Source organism: Theobroma cacao, chromosome 2 (assembly GCF_000208745.1).
Source record: "Theobroma cacao cultivar B97-61/B2 chromosome 2, Criollo_cocoa_genome_V2, whole genome shotgun sequence".
In the NCBI taxonomy this organism is placed as follows: Eukaryota; Viridiplantae; Streptophyta; class Magnoliopsida; order Malvales; family Malvaceae; genus Theobroma; species Theobroma cacao.
In genome coordinates, this window is record NC_030851.1 from 20862 (window position 1) to 42024 (window position 21163).

Below are 21163 nucleotides of genomic sequence, written 5' to 3' on the forward strand. Positions count from 1 at the left end.
TACGTAGAGAAATATTATTGCATATGTATACGGGTTCGGGTAATTGGATACCCATGAAGAAGATTTTAATAATTTTTTAATCTAATCGAGTTTTTAAATGAATTAGGGTAATCATAGGGTAGTAAAAATGTAATAGGGTTAGGGTTAGGGTAGTAATTTTTAAAATTATTCGGGTAGTTAATAGGGTTAAGATAGTTGATTTTTTATAGGGTTTGGGTTTGGGTATCTCGAAATTATAGGGTACCTTACCCGTTGACAATCTTAGATTGAGCAATGCATGTAGCTCGATTTCGTAACTCTGTGAGTTGACCCCAACAACCTTTTCAACTAGCTTCATTTGGCCAGAAAATGACAAATCACTCCCAACACCCCTCACTCGTGTCTCACCACCCTTGTAAGTGTCATCGACCCAATGAACACTGTATGTAATCATATGCTTCACATTTGGCAGGCCATTGAAATTTAACAGAAAATAAGTGTCACAATCAATCAATTTCTCAAAAAATGCCACTCAATGCATAAAAATTAGTCACACAATGCTGATGTCATGCAATAACATAAAGTCAATCTCGCAATGCCTAATACACATTCACGTAATGCTTAAAAACTAGTCAAGAAATGCCTCAAAACAATAAATGCATTACATAAGTCATTCAGCGCCTAAAATTCAGTCTTGTAATAGTTAATAATAAGTCACGTAATGTCTAATATCCACTCATGTTATGCCAACTTAACCAATCAAGCATTGCCTTAAACCAGTCACACAATGGCCCTACGTCACGTAATACATAAAAATCAATCACGGATTACATAACAACTAGCCATGCAATGCCTAATATCCATTCACACAATACCTAATATCCATTCACATAATGCCTATAAACAAAATAATATTCCAACTATTGTCATCATACCTTTACTTCTCTTATATAAATAGAAAATTAAGAAATTTGGGTGAATAAACAAGTTATTCAACATAATAAAAGTTAATGGCAATTACTATTTATGAAAAATATGTAATAAATCAAGATTTTATTCATATAGCTTATACTAAGCAGATGATATATCATAACAACCATGTATTATGTGTCTTCCATGGTTCATTTCTTCTTAATCTCATCTACTATTTCATAAATTTTAGCATTGTTCAGAATTTCTATCTCCATAATTTCCATCCTAATCAGCACCTTGTCGATCAAAACACGCATGTTGTTTTCCATGTTCTCAATGACATCCATCAATTTTCCCATATATGTTGCAACACATTCAGGGATATCTTCCTTTTCAGAATCATCACCCTTTCCTGTTTCCCTTCTAGAACGTTAAAAAGCCATGAGAAGTTTGAGATTTTGTGACTTTGATTCGGATGATTTTTTACTGAATGGACAAAGGTTCCCTCTATTTATAAGCATGAATGCTGACTCTTAGAAAGAGTGTTCAATGATTTTAGGCTTATTTTCTGATGAATATGGTTAGTCCGTAAATTGATGCAATAAGTCTTTTAAAGAGAATTTTAGAGTTATGTGTCAGTTGAATTTGGATGGTTTTCTGCACCGACAAAAGTGGAATTCAAGGGGCTGCATTCCTAATTCTCTTCTAATTTTACAAAATTGGTCATTAAGGGGGGCTGAATTAGTAGATATTCAACTTCAGTGGTAGATACATAAAGCAACGCAATGACTAAAAATCAGTAACGCAATACCTACAAACTAGTCAAGCAAATCTTAAAATCTCATCAAGCAATGCACAAGTTACAAAATTTCTAAAATCTAGTCTCGCAATGCCTCCTATCTAGTCCTACATTGTCTAATATTCAATCACATAATGCCAAATAAATAGGTTACGCAATTCCTAATAATCAGTCATGCAATGCTGAAGTTACCTAATACATAACAACTGGACATGCAATGCCTAATATCTAGTCATACACTACCTAATATTCAGTGACGTAATGCCTAAAATATATTCACGAATTGCCTAATAACTAATTAATTTTGCTACTCCCAACTAGGTTTAAGTTGTCAAATTCATATAATTGACCCATCAACTTTTAAGTTTTATGAATATAAATAAATAAATTCAAGAACTTAAAACACATATCTTGATGTCATCTCTGCTCTTTAAAATGGTGAGAGAGTTGGATGGCAATATAGACCTCAATAGCGTTAGAGAACTGGCGGTAAGATAGAGAAATCAAGATTTAATCATGAAATTTTTATTTGAATAGTAGGGTAGAAGAAGCCAAGAGCATTTAATTTGGAGTAAATGGTTTAATAGGCATTGTTGTTAAGTCATACAAAAAATTATATAAAAACAATTAACATTATAATGAGGGTCATTTTTTAATTGAACTTACAACGAGAATTATTTCTAATAATTTTCTCTTAAAATAAAAAAGTTTAAAAACTTAACTCAAGAAATCTCATATAAATCTTAAAAAAAAAAAACCAAGTGCGTAGCAATTATTCTACTCTTAATTCTTAAAGGTTGGAAAAAAAAATTACCTTGGATGGGGTGGTTGACTAATTCTTCTTTTTTAATCCATGGATCGCGGCAACAGGTTGCATGGTTAATTGGTTAGTTGCTAGCATGTTGTCGTGGACGTAGGTGAGTGGGGAGTCATGGTTATTGTCGGTTTACGACAGTTTTGCCACGTTAGGGACACGTGCTAATCTCATCCTGCTGTTAGTATGTGTTAGTTGAGGTGGGGACGGGAGAAAGGGGAGGGTCCAACCTTGCTTGACGGTTGACCGTTCATTTTGTACGGCTGCGTGGCTCCATCTATCCGAATTCCTGCCGACAAATTTACTTTTTCAATATATATACTATCATCTTGGACAGGAACCTTTTTTTTTTTTTTTTGTCCAAATTCAAATACAACACTCCCGAGTGAGAAGATGTTCATTGATTCCTTCTCTTTCATCACTCCGTTTAATTTAATTGTAGAAAACCAGAGAATACGCCAGAAACTTGCTTAGTTTGAGATTTTTGATGTTTGATTAGTCAACTTCATCACATGACGGATTTTGATGACTTCACTCTCATCCAATTTGTCAAATTTCTACCGCTTACTGCAAGTCTGCAATAGTAATTATATATGTTTCATGCCAACTCGCCTGGCCCATTGCTCATGAGTCCTGACTAGCCCGCTCTCTCTCATTTTGAGGATCTTTTATTGCCAACAGGAATAAATAAGAATTCGAGCTTCTCTCAGATTTCCATTGCTTCCAAATCAAGTTAAATTTTTTTTTAAAATTAAAACATTACCATGTCTTCTTAAATCATTACATTCATCCTAAACAATTATATTTAAAAATAATAAAAATAATTGACAACACATCTTGTTAACTAAATCTCATTTCAAAATTCTCCCAGTCCCAGTCGAGGTGGCCAATTAAGTATATCATAGGGGAAGAAAATACTAGCATACATTGGAAGGTGAATTACAGATAAGATATTGACATGACATGCTTGACGGTGACTGTGCCTTGTCAGCAACAACGCAGCTAAGCGCCGTGTGTTTGGAGACAATGAATGCCGTGCTTGACATGTTTATTGTTTGCAACCCAATTTCTCAGCACCTTATTTTCTCAAATCTCGGTTTTCTTGGAGAAAAAAACCAAAACATTCAAATGCGAATTTTCTTTTCATTCCTAACCTGACGTTGAACGCACGCGCAATGGAGCAAAGTCTATTGGGAGAGAGAGAGAGAGAGAGAGGCGCAAATGCAAGACTGAGTCTCGGAATTGTAGTCAGTTATCAATGCTAGTCTCTCTACTGGAGCGTGAAATAGAACTTTCTAACTACCATACCTAACCCTATCTTAACAGTTGGAGATTTTATGCCCTCTCTAGGCAAGGCCATGTGAGGTTTGGGTACCCCACGTTGTTCTTTGCAGTCTCATTTATTGTTTTACCGTTTTTATGAAATTCATTTGTCATACGCCTAAAGCGGGGAAGAAAGAGAAGGACCGCGAAGAAAGCAGGATGGAAAAAGTTAAAACGTACAATTGGTGATAGTCAGGCATGCAGCTGCAGGCACATGCGATGCGATGCGATGTAGAGTTGTGTACTGCCTCTCATGAGTCATGAGTGTTGATTCTTCACCACCTAGTTTCTTGTCTCCGAGTACACAAATCGCTCCTTAATTTCTTCCCCCTCACCCTTGTTTTACTTTGAGCATTAGGTAGTTTTAATTTCCTAACTAGATCAGTACTTGTTTCTTGATGGTGCTTTTCTTTAGATTTCTAGCAATTTCTTTTCATCAAATTTATGGTTGCTTAATTATCATGTGCTGCTATAGTACAGATCATGTGAAGGGTGAACATATGATCAGCCCACAGAAAGTAGTAGTAGCTAGTGATTTAATGCTGAATTTGTCCTTTGCATATATAATACATGCAGACAGTCTTGATTCCAAGTTCCAACATACACAGTCTTTGATTAAAAAAAAAAAACCAGCGCGCATGTGATGTCGAAAAGAAAAAGGGTGTGAGAAAGCGTGAAGAATGATTCCGGTTCTGAATTAGAGCAGTTGGGACTTGGGAGCGCTCAACTTTTGCTCTTCCAATTATGAACCAAAAGAAAAGAAAAAAATAACACACTTTTCCTCTTCTTGGAATATATGTGTTGAAACAGTAAATTTGAATAGCAAAAGAGAAATTGCCGGTAATACTTATATAGGTCTTCGTATCTAGAGAGAATTGACGGATGATGGAGATCGTTTCCTCCATATGTGCAACACACACTAAAGACCATGTGAGTCTTGATGTAAACTGCCTGGTCAAATGAGTAATATGCCGACAACATACGTGGCCATGATTCAGAATGACTATTGACTACTGTTGTCCTAGCTAGGCTTGAACGACATCCAGGAGGAATCAGATTTTTTGTGCATATAATATAATATAATATTCCGGTAAAATATGTATTGGCGCGCGCGTGTTGGAGAGAGACAAGTCAATAAAGCCTCAGCTTGTGACGGAGCGATCACCCGGTAGTTATGGAAGTTAAGTGTCAACGAATGTAATCATAAAAGCAGATGCGATTTGCAAAGCACCCCCACCACTGCAAAGCAGTCAATTAGGAGGGACACACTTGATCCCAGCGTGAACATCTTTCTTTTAATTAATTAATGCCATGTAATCATATCTTCAAATTCCCTGCATTGCTGTTCCCGCTAAACAGCAATCAATTCATATGCACCTGATCATCGATCAAACACTTTTGTTTTTTTATCTTTAATTTGCAACACAAAACATCTATTAGATTATATATGTACACCATGATAAGTTGTCATGTCACAACGGAATTTTCATCTTGTATTGCTGTGAACTTGGTTTTGATTCAACTGATCACAGATGCATCTAGATCGAAGGTGCATATATATATATATATATATATATATATATNCACAACGGAATTTTCATCTTGTATTGCTGTGAACTTGGTTTTGATTCAACTGATCACAGATGCATCTAGATCGAAGGTATATATATATATATATATATATATATATATATATGTAGCCTGTATTGTATGTGGTGGTAACTGATAGATAAGTCCCAAAGGCTCTTCTCGTTGAAACACATGTACAAACTTATTTCAATCAAAGGCTGTTCTCTATGGTATGCATTAATTGTGGACTGGTAACCCAATAAAATTTATCAATGAATATAAATACATAAACATCAATATCGTAAGATTAGGTAAAATATCCTCGTTTAACTTTTTGCAGATGAGGAACATATGTTTAAAACCCTTTGGCATGCATGTAGAGTCGATTGTACAGAAAATGGAAATATCTTATCCAAATGCAAAATGACATTGCGCTGAGCTACACAACCTACCTCTCTTCCTTTTCACTTGTCTCCATTTTTGACCCAACAAACAACTGGATCTTCTTTGGGGGTAACTGTAATCAATCTCACACTCAATTTTGGATTTATGGTTGGCCTTTAAGGCCGGAACAGCCCATACCCCATTTACTTTTATATTGTAGGCCTTTTTGGGCCGACTAGTGGATGATGTATCATCACGAATTGGATGATTAAACCTATTGTCACGGCCTTTCTTGGACCGATTCGTGGTTGGGTTCATAATTTATAAAATTATTTACAATTTAATTTTTAAAATTTAAGATAGTATGAACTTAGATTCAAATTTCAATTCATGATGTTTGGTATCAAAGTAAGCTCGAATCTTTACAGATGTGAAGTATGAGAGATAAAAAAGTCAAAGTAGATTTAGACTAATGAAAGAGTTTCTCTCATTTACAAGTAAAGAGTTAGTGTAACAGGATGTTGCACAATTAGATAAGGTAGAATGTCATGAATTTTACATCAGTAAGAAATAGGATGAATCTTATTAGATATATAAAGAACCTTCCATTACTTATCAAGTATGTCTTTTGAATAGATCTTAGATAAAGAACGTGAACTTGTGATTTATAGGGTTAATTAAAACTCTATTTTCAAAGTATAATTTTACATATTTATTTATAAAAGCTACAATAGCATTTATATCTTTAATTTTACATATTATTTTTTTTGAAATGGAAGAAGGTAATTCGAATCTTAATCATTAAGCAGGGATTATGTACCAACTAATACTCAAGTACATATATTATTGTTAATGATTTTATTTTCTTTTTATTATAATTTCAAAAAAAAAATTATTAATGTTGGTGGGAAAGGGGGTTTTTATACGGTATTCAAGAATAGGCAAAATTAGCTTCAAGGCGAACCTTTCAAATAGTCGTCTATCTTTAAGACTTATTTCACCCCACCACTAGGTATGCAAAGGGAAATAATGCGAATAGTCTCAAAAATACAATGAAGCTAATGTCTAACTTTCGTATTGCACTTACGAAGTAGACTGCTAAATATACCCAAGGGTTTGCAAAGTTATTTGGCCTTAGAACTGACTTTCTGCAACAAATAGATAATAAGGAATTCGGAATATCTTGAAGATGGTGGGAACTTTAGTGTTTCTTTTTGTGTTCTGGTGTGTCTAAAATGGTTGGCACCAAGCCCTTTATATAAGCTTACAAGTGTCTCTTCTTCAAATACACAACCCTTTCATAAAGACACCTCTTTGTCTAGAAAGCATTTTTATGATTTTTGCCAACACAACTTTTAGATATAGTTATTGTTTCAATAGTCATATTGTGAATAGATAACTATTTATCCCACAAATCATAACCTATGAGTTATATCTTGAAACAATAACTATTCACTTTAACTTTTGAGCAATTGTGTCTTTTCAATCATGTCTCTTAACTTTTGGATATGATTTTTCAAGAGACATAACCATTCACATGAAAACATGTCTATATCTAATAGACACATTATGTCACTTTTCATAACATAATTTTTGAGTTAATGATAGCTTTTCCATCATGTGAAATAACCTTTAATTTTGAAAATGCACCAACAATCCCCCACCATTTTCAAAATTCCAAATACCAACAACTTTGGGAAACTTGTGCATAAATGAAGGTATCCTGCAGATCTGAACCTTCACTTAGAGAATGTGGTTGGTTCTAGTCTGAATTGAGTGGTTGACCAAGCATTGAACCATTGATTCTTCATTGACTAGTCGGGCCACTAAACACACACAAGCCTCATTGCTCACATTGTATCTAGTTTTACTAACACGTTTATGGCCATGTGTTTTGCATCCATTCATGAGTGCTGTTAAAGTCAAGCCTTTAACTCCTAGAAGCGGCCACACTTCCACTCATATAGGTAGGCCCCATCGAAAGTACTTCGTAATTATAGTACTTCAACATATACATGTTATGGGTCTATTAAGAACTTTTCGTTCAGCCTTACCTTACACATTAAGGGAACCAAGCACTATACACCTTGGGATGGAAAATATAATTTAATGCTTGCAACCATTATGTGGTAGAATGGTCAATACTCGAGACTTGCAAGTCAGTTGCAAGCGCCGATGTGAGCTCCCACCATTGACGATTTAATTAATAGGTTTGAGACCCATCCCTCTTGAGGTCTTTATAACCAGATTCTTTTTCAGACTTTTAGTAAACGGATCCGCTAAATTTTCACCAGACCTCACATAACTTATAGTGACTATACCGTCACTAATCCTTTACCTTACAATGCTATGTCCAAGTCTAATATATCGACTATTTTCATTGTAAGCTTGATTATATGCCTTTGATGTAGTTGCTTCATTGTCGCAATGTATCAAGATTGATGCCATTGGCTTAGGCCACAGTAAAATTTCATAAAGTAAATCTCTCAACCATTCCGCTTCTTGGGTAGCAGATGCTAAGGCTATAAATTCAGTCGCCATGGTGGAGTCCGCTTGACAAGATTGTTTCTTAGAACCCCAAGAAACAGCACCCCACCAAGTGTAAAAATCCATCCAGTTGTGGATGTGTAATTCGATCTATTTGAGTTCCAACTTACATCTGTATACCTTTATAAAATCGAAGGAAAACCTGAATAGCAGATGCCATAATTCTTTGTACTCTTTAAGTACCTTAGAACTCTATGAATAACATACCAATGTTGTTTACTCGGATTACTTGTAAACCGACTTAGCATCTCAACCGTAAATGCAATATCCGGCCTTGTACAGACCATTACGTACATGAAGCATCCAATTACCCTTGCATATTCATTTTATGTTATTGGTTTATCTTCATTGGCTACTAGCCGTAGATTAGAATCATAAGGCGTAGTCATGGGCATACAATCTGACTTTCCATACTTCATTACAATCTTTTCGATGTAATCGCTGATAAACCCAAGGGTTTGCAAAGTTGTTTGGCCTTAGAACCGACTTTCTGCAACAAGTAGATAATAAAGAATTCGGAATATCTTGAAGATTGTGAGAACTTTAGTGTTTCTTTTTGTGTGTTTTGATGTGTCTAAAATGGTTGGCACCAAGCCCTTTATATAGGCTTACAAGTGTTTCTTCTTCAAAGACACAACCCTTTCATAAAGACACCTCTTTGTTTAGAAAGCATCTTTATGATTTTTGCCAACACAACTTTAAGATATATTTATTATTTCAATAGTCATTTTATGAATAGATAACTATTCATCTCACAAATTATAACCTATGAATTATATCTTGAAACAATAACTATTCACTTAACTTTTGAGCAATTGTGTCTTTTCAATTATGTCTCTTAACTTTTGGATATGATTTTTCAAGAGACATAACTATTCACATGAAAATATATCTATATCTAATAGACACATTATGTCACTTTTCGTAACATAACTTTAAGCTAATGATAGCTTTTCATAATGTGAAATAACTTTTAATTTTGAAAATACACCAATAATTAATGCACCCCTCTCTCAATATAAAAAAGGAAAAAAACCAAAGATTAAAGTCGAAAGAAGATAAGTAATGAAGTCAATTAATGATAAAAAGGAAATTTTATTAATTATTAATTAATCAATACTAATCTTGTTTAGCATACAAGTACGGAATTTATATGTAAATTAACAGGGCCGTCAAGCCAAATGCACAATCTGACCCAAAAAGTAGAAAATGAAACAAAATATTTAATTGGATAAAAAAAAAACTCCTCCGAACTAGGAACAGATCCCGACCATAAGGACTGAGCGATAGTTCCAAATTAGTCTCTTTGATCCTTTGATACTTTTGATCGGCAGAGAAAGAAATCGATGATACTGCTACAGTCCCATTCACGATTCCTTCTCCAAACTTTGCTGAATCGAGTACAGAAGTGCGTTTTCCTTCGTTTTCTTTTTTTTTCTTTTCCATTTCATTTCCTTTAATCTGATAAGCATACACTTTTATCGTTTGGTTTGATTCTTTTTTGTCTTTTTCTTTTCTGATTGCATTGCCTTTTTGCTTCTTTAATTGCATCTTAATTCTTAATTAATCTGATCGACTTGGAAGACGTAGTTGGGAATTCGTGTAGAGAATAGCAGTACAATTCTAATTCATAGATGTATCTGTCATGCTCTTGTGAGGAATTTGATGGTTCTTTATCTGATGCTCAAGTCTTCCATTATTACATCCATTCTCGTTGTTGTTTGCAGTGTGTTGCTCACCTCATTTTTTGAACTAGTAGTGTTGCTTTTCAATACCTAACCGCTGCCCTAGGTATTGGTATGCGAGAGATGTATCATGTGAACTGATGAGACTATCAACAAATTTGTACCCTTAAAGCGTTGAGGCATAGGCGTTTCCAGAATTAGTTTTGTATTGTTTTCAAGGATGATATGTATTAGAAATATTAATATAGTTGGCAAAGGTTAATTCCAAAATGAATAATACAAATTCCTGTTTCAAAAAGTATAATAAAAATCTAATTTAGAATAACATAAGTGTATAAATTCACCATATAAGGCTTATTTTGTTTGCATACTTCAACTTTTGCACAGAATGAATTGATGAAGCATTAAGGGCAATTGGGTAGAGTTAGGCTTTTCAGATGGGTTTTCAATTTTCATGGGCTTTTGCATTTTAAAGTTAAATTAATTTTTACTTTCACAGGATCCCACTTCACACAATCCTCAGAGCCTCAAAGAAAGTTGTGTGAACAGTGTAAAATGGCACCATTCTTATATGATATAGGCATACATTAAGTTGGAACCATGACTATTTTTGATGTGGTGCATGTTGTCAATGGTCATGGACTCATATATGCTGTGCATTATTTTTTGTATGCCAATTACACATACTGATGTTGAATGTAGAAACACCTTTCTCAGTGCTCATTCGTTTGTAACCACTGGATATTTTTCAAATCTTTTCACTCTTTTGCACAGCTTGTGATATCTCTCATGTTGATTTTGCAGTCTTGAAAAGTCAGTTGAGCTAGACTACCACTGGGTTGAGTTCGATGATGTTCGTTACCATGTTCAGGTGATTTAGAAACCTTTTCTTTGTTTCATTCATCTATCTAAAAGAAACCAACTCTATGTATTATAAATTATTCATGCACATTTTATGCTAGCCTTCTCCATTAGGAACCACAATCTTTATATTATGCTCATCTAAGTTACAATCAATATGCAGGTGTCGATGAAGAATCCACATATTCTACTTCTTTCGGTATCATTACCTACCCCACCTCTGGAAACTGTTTTCCTTGGTGGACTTCCATTTGGAGCCATAGAAGCTATAAAATCAGCTTATGGTGTAATTGTTCAAATTCTTGATCCTCCAAGGGATGGCTTCAATCTCACATTGAAACTGAATTTGTCCAAACTTCCTCCAGATGAAGGTCAACAAGTTCCTTTTCTAAGGTCATTATAAGCTTGCACCATGATATGCCAAAACGCTTAGGATCAAACTGTTGACAATTCCCATCCTTGATTATTAGTAAATAAGAAAACCATTTTTTGGAGTATATTTGTGGCTATATGGTTGTCCTAGTTATTGGTTAGAATATTTTCTCAATGACTTAATTCTTCTCTTGGCTTTAAGCTTGAATATGAGGGCAAGTACTGCTACACCTGAAATTGAAAAGTTCAAGATTCCTAGGTGAAATGTCAAAGCTTTTAGGAAGGATATCATATACCTTTTCTGAAACTCAATAGTAGCTTTAATTTAAGAGATCGATTATATTTGGTAGGGATGCTTCTAATAAGTATCTCTTTCTTGTATCCTGTTCATATCAAATAGGACAGGTTTTTGATACTTTCTGATGCATATGCAATGCTCATCATATCAATATCAGGTAGGATACTTGTATCTTATAGTCATATTTGTCATGATGTATCCAAAATGTAATAGAAAAAATCTGTAACAATTAACCATGCCTAAGATGTCTCATATGCTCTTAGATTCATGGAGACATAATAATGATCTTATTAAGTATATTAGGGATGAGTTTATAAGAATCGTAGAAAGGGATTAGCAGTTTCAGCGTAATGTAGGACGAATACCTGTAATAAACTTTCAACTGAGAACATTGCTTATTTTAATAAAATAGAACATTAATACAAGGAAGATATATTTTTTAATCAGTGTTTCTCTTTATATGATGTCTTACTTCTTTCGCGTTTTCTGCGTTCACTACATTTGTATCAATTGTTCTTTAGAATGTCAAGGGTATTTACTGGCATTTAATGATAATCTGACCAAGGTATTCAGTTTCATAGCCAATAGTATCAGCTTTTTGCATTTAATGTTGCTGTGAGATATATGTGCACTCCAAACACAGAAAGGTGGTAATGTTTTCTTGGGCTTGCATCTCAGATTGGGCTTATTGCCTCATCTAAGTTGCTACTTCCATAGCTCTCTCCATCAATCACACAAAGCTACCTCTTAATAGGAAAAGGAGATATAGTTGAATTCAATCGACTATGAAGTCTTATCCTAGATATTAGTGGCTGTTTTGACTATTAGTTTCTGTTTTAAATGAACCTGTACAAAATTCTGCACCCATCTATTAGTTAACCTTGTAAACATTGCCCAGAGAGATTAATGATATCTTTTTCACTCAGACTCTTGTGAACTAAACTTATTTCTTGATGTTTGATATAATTGCTAAATTGGAACAAGCAAATGCTAACTATTAGTGCCAGCAGTTGCAAATGAATTACTTGAATTAGTAGACAATATTTTGTCTCTTTTTTTTTTTAATTAAAAAGTAAAAAATATTTGGGCCTTTTTATTTAGAAAGGGGTGGAGGGGTGTATGGTGTTCAATTTGTGGCAGGAGGAGGTTATTAAAAGGAGATCTCTATTTATCATTTCGCTTGTTTACATTTTTTATTAGGATTAATGGCTTTAAATATCCATGTTGGCTGACTTTCACTGGAAAAGTTATTTGGTTTTAATTAATTAGATGCAACATGTCAGCACTCTTGGCCTTAGAGCACACTTGCATACTTTTAGATTTCACAGTGTGTGTGTGTGAGTCTTTGTTGTGCACCATCGTACTGATTTGAGCTTTTACATGTTTCATTGGTCTTCATCTTTTGCGTTCTTTCGTGACAGTTTCAACTCTTGATGTCCTGCAGAGTACAGACATGCTCTTTTGGTAAAGGTTGCATCTGTTAGGGAAGTGGTATTAGGTGCTCCTTTAAGAGTAATCCTAAAATATCTTGCTTCGAGGACCATTGCTCCTGATATAGATCGGCTTGTTGCTCTCGTGCATCGACCAAATGAGTCCTTTTTCCTTCTTCCGCAGGTATTGTTTCAAGTGACTAGCCTGATTTTAGTTTAAATGGTGAGAATCTTACTCAATCTAATTTACCAGCACAGAATTGTCTGTGGGCAGGTGGGGGCAACCAGGCTTAGCTTAGGTTGAGGTCTTGGATTCAAGCTGCAATGCTTTTTCCTTTCTACCCATCAACAGAAAAATTAACTAATTAAATAAAAAATGAATGCGGGTGTGTGACAGGGTCATTGTAATTTTTGTTTTGATACTTTATTTTCTTTTGGTTTTCTTTCCCTGTCTCAGGACATAGATTTGTTATTTTCTTTTGCTTTTCTTTCACTGGTCATCTGTCACACTCACACAGGTACAGTTTTATTTGTTTTGCCTCACATATAATCTGTCTCTCTTTCTCTTTGGTACAAACAATTTTTTAATTCTTTTCTTTTTTGGGTCGAAGGTACAAACATATCTATTTTATATGTGTGACTATAGCTGTCTTGTAATTTAACTGGTAGAAAATTTTACTTTAGCAGGCAGAGAAGGTCACAGTGGTGTTTCCAATGAGATTCAAGGACTCAATAGACACTGTTCTGGCAACCTCTTTCCTGCAGGTATGGTTAGGGGGTGCAAAAATTTATATGGACCTCTCTGTTATATTTCTTGCTTTTCAGTTAAATGCTTCATCATCTTTCAGGAATTTGTGGAATCTAGGCGTACAGCTGGGCTGAATAATGCACCTCCTTGTTTGTGGTCTCATTCTCCTCCGCTGGAACTGAAGGGAGCAACTGATGATGCATTATCAGCAAATGCAGGATTTGTTACTTTTGGTAATATCACAAGACTAGAGTTTCTTTTTCCATTTTTAGTTATGTTGTTAATATTACAAACTCGATTATGTGTCATGAATGCAGCTATTTTCCCTCGTCATGTGGAAGGCAAAAAATTGGACCGTACTGTGTGGAATTTATCAACATTTCATGCATATGTGAATTATCATGTTAAGGTGAGTTTCACCTTGCATAAATTGCTTTGCTCGATGTATGCTTCATTAAAGATTCTTTTAGACTTTCTAGCACTTTGAAATATGAGAATGAATTATGTGAACTGAGGTTGTAGCCTAGTTATAGTATATATGACTGAGAAGTTCATTTAATACTTGTTAGAATGGGATTCTGAATTGCTTTTGAAAAAAGCAATGTGGCAGTAACTTGTATTAATAGAAGAATGTTACCTTGAATTTCTAAATCCATGCTTGTACTTCTATATGTTTTTGTATTATGTTATTATGAAAAAGGATTATATTATGGTGTGAATGATACATCCAAATACCATTTATGTTCCTTCCTGATAGGGACTATCTTCTACTGGCATTTTTTGTTCCAACAGCCCATTGGGCCATCAATGTTGTCTTAGATGCTCAATTCGCAAGGTTTAACCTCTTTGGTACCTTGTAACTGAAGGTTGCTCAATCATGTTTTTCTTTGTTTTGTTGTTAATTGATTTGAGTGTCTACTGGATGAAATATATATAGCTGTGAAGAAATTGTTGGATGAGGCAATTGGGTAATAGGTGAGGATGCAATATTATGTGGGTTGATATGGCTAGTCGCATTTCACCTCCTGGTTATTATCATTTTATAGTTATTACTTAAGGATTTTCAAGGAACCACTATGCATTTGGGGCATTTTTAACATAGAGAGTACAGTCTTTTGCTTCTTTAGTTTGCTATATGGTTAGACACTTACGTAAAGACTTAAATCTCTGTAATTTCCATTCTTTTACTCAGTGCTCAGAGGGGTTTATGCATACCCGGATGCGGCGACGTGTGGAGTCACTCATTCAGGTAGTATCTTCTGTTACTTGATTATGTTTCTGTCAACAGCATGTTCAGTTTGACAGTGGTTCCATAAGATCCATTTAGCTGCAAGCTTTCTTGCTAATTTCTTTGAAATTTGCGAGTGAATGCTTCTAATGCTCAAATGTATGAATATATATATATTACTACCATGCAGGCTCTCAATCGTGCCAAACCAGATCAGGAGAAGACTAAGAAAGCAGCACATACAAGATCTTTCAAACGACTGGTATGTTTTGTAAATGGTACACTTGATACTTGACAAGTTGGATTTTGCTGATGCTTCAAAATATACATGCTTGGTTGCAGAGCCTTAAGGAAAGTCGGACAAATTCAAATTCATAAATGTGCTGTTGATGTGCTCTTGTCGTACCTAAAAGAATACTTTGCCCAAGGCTTTGCTCAAGAATACATTCCCTAGGGTTTTGCTTGCATAAGCATGGGGATTGATTGCTGCAGGTGCTTGTATTCTAAGACTTTTATCGAAGCAAAATGAACATATTCAATCTATAAATATGTACAACTGGGTGGTAGTGATCTTGTGTGAACAGATAAAAATAATATGAGTAGGTCCTTTAAGACATCTTGGCAGTTTGGTTTTTGCAAAAAGATGTTAATATTTTTATTTTATTTTCAACATGGAAAAGGTACTATATGGAAGCGTGAATTATCGAAGTAAGATGTTAAGTTATTGAGTACATGAGACGTTGGTTTTTTGGCGAAAATAGAGCCAGTTTTGATGTATGTGGGTTTGGGTGCCGGTGGTGAGTTTGTTTTTGGGCTTCAATTTCCTTGATCACAGGACAGTTAGCGGCATCGTTGTTGTATTATTATTATTATTAATATTATTACTGAAGGGAGCTGTGGTTTCAATGAACCGTATATGTTAATCAGCGATCAACATTCCTATTGAGGCTTTAGTACAGCTTAAAGTATACATACATGAAAAAAAGAAAGAAGAAAAAAGGCGCGTAGTGTGGTCCCTTCGCCAATTGGGAAGATTTAAGATGTAAGCACTCTCCCAGGAAGTTTCCTGAGGAAGATCCCAATCAAAAGTTGGCTGTCATTTGCATAATAATGCATGTGAAACACGCGTGAGTAATTAGATGGGTGTTTTAGCAGAGCATTATTGCGATTTTCTTTCTTTCTTTCTGTATTAGAATTTTGAAAAACAAAGTGTTGCATAAAAATGGGAACACGAAGTGAAAGAAACAGCAGAGAAGGCTTGGCTTTATACAAGAGAAATGCTCCCCAACAGCAAAGAATATAAACGCCCAAAAACAATTGGGCAAAACAAAAAATTAGCTAGCTTGTGCAAACAAAAAACGTAAAAACTCTGCTCCTCGTGTCAATGTCATAAGCTCCAATTACAAATCATCCGCCAATCATAAATTCCTTTCTTTTGTATTCACATCACAGGTACCCTCCCTTGTCATCTTACTCCGAATCACTCTCCACGCATTCCATTCCTTTTAATCCCTTTCGCTTTTGCTGCCATATGCAACCACCACCACAAAACCAAACCATGACTACTTGTTATTATTTTACATTGCAATTTCTTTTGGCATGCATTTACAAACACACTCCCTGCAACAATAACTAAAACCCCCCGCCCTCAGCTTCATTTTTTCATCAACTAAATTACAGTATAACAATACTAGTCCCTCCAGTTTGAACGCAACTTGTGCATGTGAAAAAACAAATCATCAAGTTATTATTCTCCCTAGTGACAACAAAGCCAAGAATTAAAAAGGACACACACACACACACATATATCTACTCCTTCATAAGAGAAAACACACAGCCCTTACCTTCTTCGCAGATTTCTTTTCTCGGACCTCGTATCGGCTCTTAGTCAAATCGGATAGCCACATACCTGGAAAACAATACTGCCAAAAACACCAAAGCCCCAAGTACCATGGTTTATTTAGAAAGGCATACCAAAATATAGTCACTAAACATACATGTAAGCAGAAATACCTGGAGCGTTCTATCTACGTTCTTGGCCCTTTTCTTGGGTCTCTGAGGGAGCTTTGTTCCTTTCATGGCTAAAAAATCCTCCTCCTTCTCCTTTCTTGACAAAGAAATGTAAATCCTGGGCCATTCAATCACTTCAACATTCACCTTCTCTCCCACTCCAGCTGCTGAAGCAGTGCTATTAGCAGCTCCACCTGCCCGTTCTGATTGAACTGGAGCATAATCAGTCTGATTCATGCGGTCAGTTTGCACTGCTGATCCATTTTGTTGCCCATTTTTGACTGACCCAGCACACAACTTCTTTCTATCAATGGTCTCTAGAGGAGGAGATTTTTTTCCTGCCATAGCTCTAGAAGCAGCTCGGCTAGTGCCACCACTGTTTCTTGATGGAGATCCACTTGCAGCGGCTGATCGCTCATCTAGATTCCTGTCATGGCCCAGAAAAGATGTAACAGAAGACAATCGATGAGGCTGGGATTGGTTGCAAAAGGCGGGAAGGACAAGCCTTGGAAGCGTAGATGAATTGTACAGTACAAAATACGCAAAAATCAAGGGCAGACAATAGTGTTAGTAACGACAGAATTTAATACCCACCTAAAAGACAAGCAGCTCATTACTGTCTTGAAGAAAGGTAGAGTTCAAAGGATAGTAAATATTGTAAATCGCAAAGCAATATATAGGAGTGAAAAAACAGCTATTACAATTACAGTACCTTTTATTAAAATATAATGCACAAAAGAAAATAAGATGAATACAAAATCTTGAGCTATAAATGGAGCATGTATAGGACTTTCAAAAAAAAATGGAGTACGTATACAAAATCAATCTATACAAGAAAAAAATCAACAGCAGAATTAATTAATTAATTAAAACTCTTCTGTTTTGAAAGAAATGGACGAAAGAAAGAGAGAGAAAAAAAAAAACAATGCATTGGGTTGGATACCTGCTAGAAAGCAAACTATTTCTAAGAGTAGAACATCTGGCGCTGTTAGAGGGAGGTGCAGGTGGCGGAGGAGGCATTGTTGCATGTAAGACTCTCCTGGGAACCTTATTGCCAATGGGTTGCCTCCCTGGAACAGTTGACGAGGAAGAATCATCAGCGAGCGGCCGGATCTCGGATCTTGAGACTCTTGCCCTTTTCTTTTGACCCCACTGCAATAGCACATCGCCACGGTTGGGGCTAGTCGTCTCGCTTCTCTTTGGCATCTCATGATGGTGGTTGTTCTCAGTTTGTGCTTGTGCTTTTGGAGGAGAGTTGGGTACTCCATTAGCGCCAACACCAGTACTGGGATGGGACAAATTGCTATTGTGGAGGTGGTGGTCTTGGGTTCTAGATGGGGGTCTGTATCTTACCCCTTTTGCTCCTTCAAAAGCAGTGATAATATCTTTCGAAATGCATCTTCCATTCTCAATATTGCTATTGTTGCTGCAGCTGCCGCCTTCTTCCTTGCACATTGTTGCTGTTGTTGTTATTGTTGGTTTCAAACCCAACTTTTTGGCACTGCTCAAAGGAGGACAATCTGGACTTACTCTCTGATATCTGTAATGTAAATCAAAGCCATTCTCCATAAAATTAGATTATAATAATAGTAGCAAAAATTCAAGCTTGTTGTCTATTAGGGGGAGAGAGAGAATCACAATAACCATTTGATTTGCCACACAAACGAGACTCCAAATCATGGAGGAAACAAATACAGGCATAGTAAAGTGGATTTAGATTTTGGATTCAGCATCGCATATGTTTCTGACTCAAAAAAACAATATCAAGCAACAGATCAGGGGTTATTACTAAAAAAGGCATTTAAAACAAGCAAGAAATTGGAGACAATGGATTACCCGACACCCAAAAGTCATTCTTTCTCCGTCCATTATTCTAGTGTAGATGAAAAGAAGTAAAAACAGGCAAGGGAATAATTCATGGAGGAACAAAGGGCAAGGCATACATCGGTGAATAGTGACCATAAGCAAGTGTAAAAAGAAGGAAAGAAACAAGAGATTTTCGAAATTTGGTGTTGTCATGCCGCTGCAATTATTCCAAATCTATCAGGAACCGGATTTTGACGAGATTTTCAAATCCACGGCTCACAGTCCGAATCTGACCATATAATTCAACCAACAGCTGAAGCGTAGGAGAAAAAGGAAGAGAAATCTAAATCAAAAGGCGATGAGCATTGAAGAGGATTGTTGGTGGAAGCAAATCTGATTCCACGTGACAACTTTGTCTCTCCTCAACAGCAACAACACCGGCGACAAAGAGGAGGCGGATCAGGTAATCTACCAGAGAAATAACTGATTACTTATTGCCTCATGAAAGACTCAGACGAACACTAAAATATCTATATCTATACATATTCATATTGTGATAATGATTAGAATTTCTGCCAACAGAAAATAGAAAAATCAACACACGCAACACAGTTGGAAGAAACAGGCAGCAGAGCCCAGACCTCATCATCGTATATCATGGATGAACATGAACTAGTTTGGACAGAGTTTTGATCTCCTCTAGTCTCATATCATTTCCATCGGAAAACTCATAAATCGGGATTCAAGGGGAGTAATAGGCCAATTGCTAAAGCTCCATGTAGCATCTAATATCTTTATCTGTATGAGTGTGTCTATATGGATGGAAGAAAGAGAGAAGTAGGCAGCAGTGAGACAGAAGAACCCAGTTCGCACTCAGCTGCAGCCGAAGGCAAAGTGTTGCAGCCTTGTAGGGGCGTAGGCGTTTTGTTTAGTGGTAGTAGAAGTGTTTTTTGGTTTTTTCTTTTCCTTAAATGCCCCTCTCTTGTCCTGCTTATTCCCCACTTTGCCATGGCAGCTCTTTTCCGGCTATTTTCTACTTGTTTAGGGTTTAAACTCCCACTCCCAATCCCAATCCCAATCCCAATCCCAAGCCCAAGCAGAGCAGCCAAAGCCCAAACCCATTTTCTCTGTCCGTGGGCCGAATCAGATTGAGTTCGAAGTGAGGTCTCACCCAGTCCATGCTTTGAAGAGTCATCATCGGCTGGCTTACAAACACACTCTAATATTTTTTTTTTAAATAGTAATTTAAAATTAAAATTAAATAAACGGGTTGGATAGTTTTGAACATTAGGTCATTGGGGCTTTTTGAGAGAGAGAATATGCATCAAGCAATGAGTCAAATACTCACATACATTTGATTAGCAACATTTTGATTTAACTATTAGTTTGAGTATGCATTTTATTTTTGCGAGGAGGAATGATGTCTCTTATCTCAAGTGAAAACAGGAACAAAATATAATGTAAATCTTGTTTGAATTATAGATTAGCGTTAGGGTCACTAACTATAATGTGGAACTGTTGATTGTTTGTGATATGAATATGGCCAGTGACTTAAAATGGAATGTTGTGGGATAATTGCATCGTTATTTGGGGATGGACCAACTTATGATGACGGTGATGATGGACCAAAAGATTGGAAACAAGGAGCCGTACGTACTTGGGCCCGGAAAATAGGAGTAGCTAGTTTCCATCCTAAAGGGAAAAGATGATGCAAAGCGCAAGGTGAGTTGATGTTTGATATACGTACTTGCCAAGCCATCTTCCTTTGCTTGGGAAGCCCATTGTTATTTGTTATGCTCTGGGAATCTATGTCCTTGTTCTTCAAACATTTATTTCCAAAGTTATTACTGCAATTTTGAGGAGAGAGAATGCGCCAACATGCTGCTGGCTTTTTCTTTTTTTACGCTACGAGGGACGAAAAAGAAAGATGCTCCCGGCCCCGGTCCCGGTCATCCAAGAGACCAAGTTATTCGCAATAAAAACGAATGTCTCTAACCCTTTTGTTGATGCCACATTAGCTTAACTCAAAACTAGGACCATCACAGCACATTCCATTGCCTGACTTGGCTGCCACTTTTTCATCTAATTTGTATTTATTTATCAACTTGTTTCATAAATATAACGTCCTCAAAAGAAAATAAAAATAAAATCCTCCTCCACCATTGATTCGAAGATTCAAAGCCGGAATGAATCCAATAATTCGGAAAGAAAGTACGGGGGCTAAGGGCAGATATGTAAGTTGCCCTGAAAAGCAACCTGGATTCTAAAATGTTGTTTGATCACACGGTCTGTGCCTACATCTTTGTGCAAACATTGCTTTTGCTTTTCTTTTGATAAAGCAAAAGATGAAACCAAAATATACCGGGCTTAAAGAGAAAGGACCTTGGATGCTGTTAAT

At 36.0% G+C, this 21163-nt stretch overlaps 2 protein-coding genes across 6 annotated transcripts; one reads left to right on the forward strand and one right to left on the reverse strand.

Annotated features, from left to right (window-relative positions):
* LOC18606986 (actin-related protein 2/3 complex subunit 2A) lies at positions 9546-15726 on the forward strand. Of its 4 annotated transcripts, none has more exons than XM_018115946.1 (10): positions 9546-9735; positions 10817-10883; positions 11037-11244; positions 12988-13157; positions 13658-13738; positions 13822-13954; positions 14039-14130; positions 14914-14970; positions 15140-15211; positions 15292-15726. In XM_018115946.1, the coding sequence occupies exons 1-10, from the start codon at positions 9674-9676 to the stop codon at positions 15325-15327; spliced, it is 978 nt and encodes a 325-aa protein (XP_017971435.1). In that variant the 5' UTR covers positions 9546-9673; the 3' UTR covers positions 15328-15726. The 4 variants fall into 4 exon arrangements, with proteins under 4 accessions (XP_017971435.1, XP_007040958.2, XP_017971434.1 ...); XM_007040895.2 differs by having other exon boundaries at positions 9547-9735; positions 13661-13738; XM_007040896.2 differs by having other exon boundaries at positions 13822-14130.
* On the reverse strand, positions 16186-19773 carry LOC18606974. 2 transcript variants are annotated; one of them, XM_007040898.2, is made up of 5 exons: positions 19407-19773; positions 17903-18499; positions 16963-17386; positions 16794-16871; positions 16186-16473 (listed from the first exon to the last, which is right to left on the reverse strand). In XM_007040898.2, the coding sequence occupies exons 1-5, from the start codon at positions 19412-19414 to the stop codon at positions 16420-16422; spliced, it is 1161 nt and encodes a 386-aa protein (XP_007040960.2). In that variant the 5' UTR covers positions 19415-19773; the 3' UTR covers positions 16186-16419. The 2 variants fall into 2 exon arrangements, with proteins under 2 accessions (XP_007040960.2, XP_017971433.1); XM_018115944.1 differs by having other exon boundaries at positions 17903-19233; positions 19407-19695.